General features: G+C 41.7%; 1 protein-coding gene across 1 annotated transcript; it reads left to right on the forward strand.

Annotated features, from left to right (window-relative positions):
• Window positions 1-567: 567 nt before the first annotated feature.
• SNRPE (small nuclear ribonucleoprotein polypeptide E) lies at window positions 568-6,404 on the forward strand. Its single transcript, XM_044004799.1, has 5 exons — window positions 568-727; window positions 1,112-1,138; window positions 3,257-3,319; window positions 5,002-5,080; window positions 6,198-6,404. The coding sequence occupies exons 1-5, from the start codon at window positions 674-676 to the stop codon at window positions 6,251-6,253; spliced, it is 279 nt and encodes a 92-aa protein (XP_043860734.1). The 5' UTR covers window positions 568-673; the 3' UTR covers window positions 6,254-6,404.
• Window positions 6,405-7,703: the final 1,299 nt, after the last annotated feature.

Genomic DNA, 7,703 nt, shown 5'->3' on the forward strand with positions numbered 1-7,703 from the left:
ACCCGAAATTGAACCCTGTTCTTGACATTTAAAAAGCTGTGCGATCCTGGGCCGATCCTTAGTCGGGGCTTAATAAATGTTTATTGATTGACCTATCTGAGCTTTAGTTGCAAGATGGGCACTTGCTTTTTACCTCGCTCACATGTACTTAAGTAATTGATTGTAAATCTGGCAAGATAAATTTAAATTAATATTCTCTCTGGGTAACCTACTGGCAAAGGAGCCGACCAATCGATTACCCAATTTTTAGGATGAAGCATGAGAAGGGGAGGGTAATTGCTTTCCTTGCCCCATGATAGGCTAGACTGCCAGGCTAGTGTTCTGATAGGTTAAACTAGAGAAGGGGGGGGGCGAGGCCTTTCTAGTGGGAGTTGAGAAGGGGCCCGAGCCTTGTTTTCTCCTCCTTACCCGCAGGGGGCGCTGTTGGCACAGTGAGGACGCTTTGGCGCTTTGGCTCCTCCTCCTTCCCCTACCCTTCCCCTTTCCGCTTCCTGAAATGTGGAAGGGAAGTTGAGCGAGGGCCTAGAGCAGTCGTTCCTCCAGGAGAAGGCGGAGGCGGAAATCATGGGTGCGGAGAGGAGGCTCCCGGCGTGCAGCGCGGCAACATTTCCGGTTCCGTTCGTGATTTCCCCGAGGCGCGGTGCGGCTAGCGGTCTCATTGTACGTTCCCGCCATGGCGTACCGCGGCCAGGGCCAGAAGGTGCAGAAGGTGATGGTGCAACCCATCGTATCCTCTGCTGGAGTTGGGGTCGGGGCAGCTGAAGGGTGGAGGCCGGAGAGCCCGGCACGGGGGCGGGGAACGCGAGGAGCCTCCCCCCCGGCCCTGGCTCTTCCAATGAGGCACCTCGGCCAGGTGTGAGGAGCCACCTGCTTGGGCTGGGAGCCGGGGATCCGTGGAGAGTGGGGGGTGGGCGGGGTGCAGGTGGGAGGCTGGGGAGAACGTGGGCGTGGAGGGCGGGCATGGGTCGTCTTGCGCTCGCGCCCACCTGGCCGAGCCTTGGGAGAGCCCAGGGGCCCGTGGTGCGCTTACTGACCCCTCCCAGAGAAGCCACCGGGGCTTTGCCGAAGCAATGTTGGTTCAGTAGGTTTTCCCTTAACGAATTCTGGACAGAACCTCATCTTCAGGTATCTCCAAAACGTAAGTGAAACACCTGGACGCTTTCTTTCATTTGTCCTTTAGCGGCTTGTTTCCTTTCCTAACGGGACCAAGAAATGAGACTCTGGGTGGATGGGCCTGGCTATTTTGGTCACTAACTTGCCTTCGGACTTTGCGGGGCTGCTTCTCTAAAGTCCTAAACGTAACATCTATAACATCCGATTGTTTTCTGTCTTGGGGAGGGGAGAGGGAAGGGAGGGAGCGTGGGAGAAAAATTTGGAACTAGAAATCTTATGAAAATGTATGTTCAAAACTATCTTTAGCTGTAACTGGAAAAAAGTAAAATACTTTTATGATTAAAAATGTCATAAACATAAAGCTAAGTAGGGAGAGAGGAAGGGGCCGACACCAGGTCTTTATACATCTTTGGAGCAAGTCTAAGCTGTACTGTCTGGGATAGAAGAACCGAAGCCTCCTTGCTCCTTTGTAAGCACAGTGGGTCATGGTGGCAGGTGGAGAGGCGGGGTAGGGAGGGAACGTGGACAGGGATCCCGTGCTGTGGTCATCGTGCCATCGGGGTGAGGATTCCACCCTCAGTTCAGGCTTCCACTGCCCTGTGCAAAAGGTAAACGATTTTGAATAGAAAACTCACTCTTCTATCCAAATCATACTACAAATGTATACCCTCAAATAACGCCGTGATTGCGAACTTTAACATTTTAACCATTAGTAAAACTATTTTCAGTTTATATTTAGAACAAAACCTTTTATTTTATTTTTCAAAAAAATTTCTTATTTCTTATTTTTTAGAACAAAACCGTTTCAGCTAATAAGCAGGACACCCATTTTAATGACCCCATTACTCTTTTGCTGTGTCCCGACTTTGTACTGTTTTAACTGGTTTTAACACTAAGAGAAGTGGAATTTAAGAACTCTTTGAAAGAGCAAGCTGTGTCGATTGACAAAATGCCTTTAAAAAAAAACTAAGCAAGGAAAAAATAGTAGGATGAAAATTTTTATTTCAAAATAGGTGGTGCGGTAAATAGAATACTGGACTTAGAATCAGGAAGACTGGTCTTTATGAGCTGGAATCTAGCCTCAGACACTTAGCATCATGATGTCTGGCCCTGGGCAAGTCACTTCACCCTGTTTGCCTCAGTTTTCTCATCCTTAAAATGAGTTGAAGAAGGAAATGGCAAACCTCTTCAGTATCTTTGTGAAGACAATTCTGTGATGTTTAAAATATAATTTGTGGTCGCCTGACCTGACCCAGTGTGGGGGAGAGATTAGCTAAGATTTCTCACAATTCCAAATGGGGTCACAAAGAATCAGGCACAATTAAAATGACTGAACAGCAATAAACAAGAATCATAATACTTTTGTGTCAGGTGACACATCTGGTCCAGATTCTAGTGTTGAATGCATAAAATAGGATTGCAGAGGAAACCAGACATATTGAAAGAAATTTATCAAAATATTCATACACACCCCATATTAAGAACTTCCCTATTTAATGGCTTTATTGGATTTGTTTCCTCACAATAAACAATAAAACTTTGTATTGATTCGGAAAGTTTTATTAAGCCCTTTGATGTAACTGAACTAAGATCATTGGTCTGAGGTTGTAAGTCCTTTATTGTCTTTTTTTTTTTTAATAGTGTTGGGGAAAACTTACTTGTTTCAGGCTGTTGGTCTCTTTGCTCAATAGGCCTGATGATGCCCTGTGGTGTGGTACCTGAGTTTTTCCAAGATACCAGAGAATTCTGAGATAACTGTTTATACTTTACAAGGCAGAACAATAGGTTATGCCATACCTAAAATGTTATAAGCATTATGAAAAAATGCTGTGACTCAAAGATCCAAGATCATAGGAAATTATAATAGCATATATAATCCCAACATTGTGTTTGTCAAATGGAAAATTTCTTTGGAAATAATTTTAGCCTTACATCTTGGTATCAACTAAATTATTTATTTATTTTTTTATAATTTTACAAAATTACTTTGGGGAAGTTATATTTCAGTGAATCACATTTGCATGTATATATGTGTGTGGATACATATGCACTTACATATATTTCACAAGTCTAGACGTGTAAATGGTAGTGATGGGTTTTGGTGTCTTTTCCTGTTTTTAAAAAATTTGTCTCTTTATTGCAGCGGTCCCGAATCCAAGTGTGGCTATATGAGCAAGTAAATATGCGAATAGAGGGCTGCATAATTGTAAGTATCTGAGATTTATGCTCTTTTTTCAGCAGTGTATAATGGGAAAAGACTTGAGAAGAATCAGAAGTCAGACCATAGGGAAGTGTCTTTGAGAGAGGTGTGTTTAAGTTCATAAGCTGAGGACAAGCTGTCTATATAGCACTGTCCTAGCTTTTTTGGGAGGTGTGGAATGGGGAATAGAGTGTACAAGAAAGAAAATGTCATCATCCTTGATTTCCTTGAGCATATAAATATGGAGTTAGTAGGGAAGAATGAGTACAGAAGAAATATGGGGAGAAAAAATATTTAAGTACGAGATATGGAAATAATACTAAGTGATCAGAACTGGATAAAGTTAATAAGGAAAGCCTCCTGATGAATGTGGACCATGGATCATCCTTAAAGAAGTGATAATATTTTTAATGGTGTTTTTCTACTGTTACACACTCTTTCCTGTGCCACAAATATACCCTTGAGGTTTTCTGATGTCCTGAATAACCCCACTTCTGTTTGCCAGTCTTTGATGAGAGTAGCGAAAGACTGTAGGGTAACTGGTATATGTATACACACTAGATTCTTTTAGAGGTGGGAAGATTATGGATAAGTTAGGGGATAAAATGTGTTCCTGGTGGATCCTGAAGACTTGCAGGTCTGAAAAAGACTGGGAAACACTAGTTGGGAACAAGTATTCTTAACCTGGGATCCATAAGCTTTAAGAAATAGCTATTTTGATATAACTGATTTTGCAAGCCTATTTATTTTAAATATTTAAAGACTTCTGAAAAATTTCTAAATTAATTCTGAGAAGCATTCCATGGACTTCACCAGACTGCTGTTAAGGGCTAAAATTCTAGCTAAACTGTCTAAAATATCTAATGAGTGGTCGCCAATAAATTATAAACTTTAGCAAGAGTTAGGCTTTTAAGCATTTATTAAGGAAAACAAGAATTTGGTAAAGAGAGAGAGAAAGGCCTAGATTCCTATCTATTAAAGGGAGAGCACATTTCTAGCTCTGCTCTCCACCAGAGTCCAAAGGAAAGCGCCCGAGAGCGAGCGCCAGTCTCTTCCTTCCTCCTCCCACTAGTCCGCGTCACTTCTGACGCCAAAGAAAAGACTCCTGGTCTTGCCCTCAAAGACCTTCGTTTCATGGGCGGAACTCTTCTACAGTAAGTCTCCAGCAGGTGGCGTCATTCCAATCGTTACACTGCCAAAAAGGGTCTATTACACACACAAAAAGGTTAAGAATCCTTGAGTTAGAGAAAAGAACATAAGATAATTTATATGGAAGAGTAACAGTTAGATTGGATTTCTGAAGAGCAGTCACTGAAGTTTCTAGGTCTTCCCTATTTCATTTTAAAAACCATTGGTGGGATGGGTTACTATGTTGGGTTGTAACTGGGTGTCTTAAAAATAACATAGTTTCTGGGGCAGCTAGGTGGCACAGTGGATAAAGCATCCAGTCCTGGATTCAGGAGGACCTGAGTTCAAATCTGACCTTAGACACTTGACACTTATTAGCTGTGTGATCCTGGGCAAGTCACTTAACCCCAATTGCCTCACCACCACCACCCTCCCCCCCCAAAATAACATAGTTTCATATACCTGGGATGATTTGAGTATAATTCTGCTTAAAGAAGATTATTTTAAAAGTTTTATTTGAATAAAACTATTAATTTTAAAATGACAATTTTATTATCTAGGGTTTCGATGAGTATATGAATCTTGTATTGGATGATGCAGAGGAGATTCACTCTAAATCAAAGTCAAGGAAACAACTTGGTAAGATCATACACAGCCTTATTAAATTTCAGATGATTTGACCATTCTGCAGAATGTACCTTTTTTCTTTTTTAAGCCATTCTTTAGCCCATTTAATAATAACCATAAGGATTCATGATCTTATTTTAGCCACTGATAAAGTGTAGTTAAATCACGGAGTTGTTATCCCCCTTTAAGTATTATCCAGGCCTCCCCTCCTGTCAAATGTTTCATGTCTATTTTATCTCTTATTAAATGGTCCATTGCTAAAAATGAATCTTTAGGGGTAGCTAGGTGGCACAGTGGATAGAGTACCAGCCCTGAGTTCAGATCCAGCCTCAGACACCTGATACTAGCTTTGTGACTCTGGGCAAGTCACTTAACCCTCATTGCCCTCCCCCCCCCCCCATCTTTGAATTTCATGTTTTAGGTTTCAGCATACATCAGTTGTGTAGGAATTGTTTCTGAGAAGCAGTAGGATGATTTAACTATGCTTCTCACTGCTTGCTTTGTTTTCCTTGGATCCTTGAGTTTATTTAAGTTAAAACTAAATTTTATATATTATAAATGTAAAATTTTCAAGCAGTTAGGAGTGGACCAAGCAATTCAGTTAGTACCTGGTGCATTTGGGTTTTTTGGGGGGTTGTTTGTTTTTGGTGAGGTAATTGTCAGGTGTCTGATGCTGGATTTGAACTCAGGTCCTGACTCCAAGGCCAGTGTTCTATCCACGACACCACCTAGCTGCCCCCATTTGTTTTTATAAAGGAATATCTACTCGCATATTTGAAATTACTTCTTAAAAATCCTTTAGCTCATGTGAGTGCTATCATGTTTCCAAATTATTGAAAGCTAAAAAATAAAGAAGAAATAAGAAACTTTAGTAAAAGAAGTGATAGTCTCTGGCTACAGAATGAAGCATAGATTTTGCACATTACCACTATGGGAATTTGTTTTGCTTGACTATGCATGTTTGTTACAAGGGTTTTGTCTTGGGAGAGGAAGAGAAATTAGGTTTTTCTTGGGCGGGGGGGGCATTTTCAGGGCCTCTCCTGCTATAGATTTGAAATTTTGATTAAGTATAAGGCAGTTTTGTGGTAAAGGTTCATGGCTTCTAATGGTTTTTTTATCTGTGTTGCAGGTCGGATCATGCTAAAAGGAGACAATATCACTCTGCTACAAAGTGTCTCTAACTAGAAGTCTGTGGTCAATTAGAGGATACGCAGGAATTGGTGTTGTTGGATTGGTTTTTGGTGCATCTTTTTCCATATTATTTCAGTCTTTTATGGCATTATGGCAATAAATGGACTGTACAAAGGATTGTTTTTATTAAAAAATATTCTGCATTGTGTTTTTTGTTCATGAAAGAACTTTTCGTGTGGTGGTGCCATTATGCCTGGTAAGAGCCTGGAGACTGCGCTGTCGGTGCTGGCCTTAGAGCTTTCTGAAGAGCAGTAGCTGTCCAGGTATTGCTTTTCGAGGGATGCAGAAAGAGGGTAGAGATTTTGTGGGAGTGGTGAGATTTGTGTATGTAGTGAGGCAGTGTCCTTAACCACCAAAGGGCAATATATTGCAAACATACAGTGGAACATTGAAGCCAATATAGTGAAGCTAGTCTCTTGACAATCAAGTATTCCCATGGCATTGTTACTAACTTGGACATTATTTCCCTAAATCTAAAAGCTTTGTGAAGAAGAGATGGAGGCTGCATTAGGCTTGACCCATAGGTATCTCTGTAACATGGTCAGAAATGATTTCATTTTCTGGTCATTAATGTTAATGTGATTTTTATCACCAGGTTTGTTAGCCAGTGGGGTGAATGGGGGAAAGGAAATGGAGACCCAAAGCATATTATGTTGGAGGCAAAAGTTGGGAACTTTTCCAGAACACTACACATAGGTGGGTAGACATGAGACAGAATCCAGTGTCAGAGCAAGACCTCTTAACTCTTAGGTACTTCTGTTGCCATCCTTAGTTACTGTTTGTGTCCTAATTCAAACCTAACACTGGACACTTACTTTTCTGTACTCCAGTGTAACCTTGCTCTGTGGCCAGATGAAGGAGGAAAAAAGAGTCTAGCCTTCTCTACCTGCTTGGAGGGTAAAAACAACCTTGCTGTAGACATAGCACATGAAATCACCCTGTGATTCCAACAGATGTCTTCATAGAAGCAGGTGATGTCTGTCTAGCCCTCACCTCACTGTGTTGACTTCTGTGTCTCTTGCCCCTTCCATACCTGCCCATCCAATCTAGTCGGAAGTAAAGGTTTTCTTTATTCCTGAAACTTTTACATTCAAGTTTGTGACTCACTGAACTAGTTGGTGTGCAGAGACATTGGCCAGCAGAGGGCACTGCTGTCCTAGATTGAGCTCCAGCCCCTAGTTGTGAAAGGAACTGAACTTCTTTCTGTTGAGAGCACAGACCTCCCTGCTGCTTTTTTGGCATCAAAATAGCTGGGAAGAATGATAACAAGCTAAAGCAATATAATCCCTAAGAAAACCTGCTGGCTGCGCTCTCTACTTCCCCCTACGTCCTCACTGACCCAGCTGCCCTCTGTAAGCAGAGCTGTGCCTGCTGTGGCTTATTCTGAATAGATCAAGGAACAGAAGGTTCTATTTTTGACAGCGCAAATGACGATAGTGAGGAA

Source organism: Dromiciops gliroides, chromosome 4, assembly GCF_019393635.1.
Source record: "Dromiciops gliroides isolate mDroGli1 chromosome 4, mDroGli1.pri, whole genome shotgun sequence".
NCBI lineage: Eukaryota > Metazoa > Chordata > Mammalia > Microbiotheria > Microbiotheriidae > Dromiciops > Dromiciops gliroides.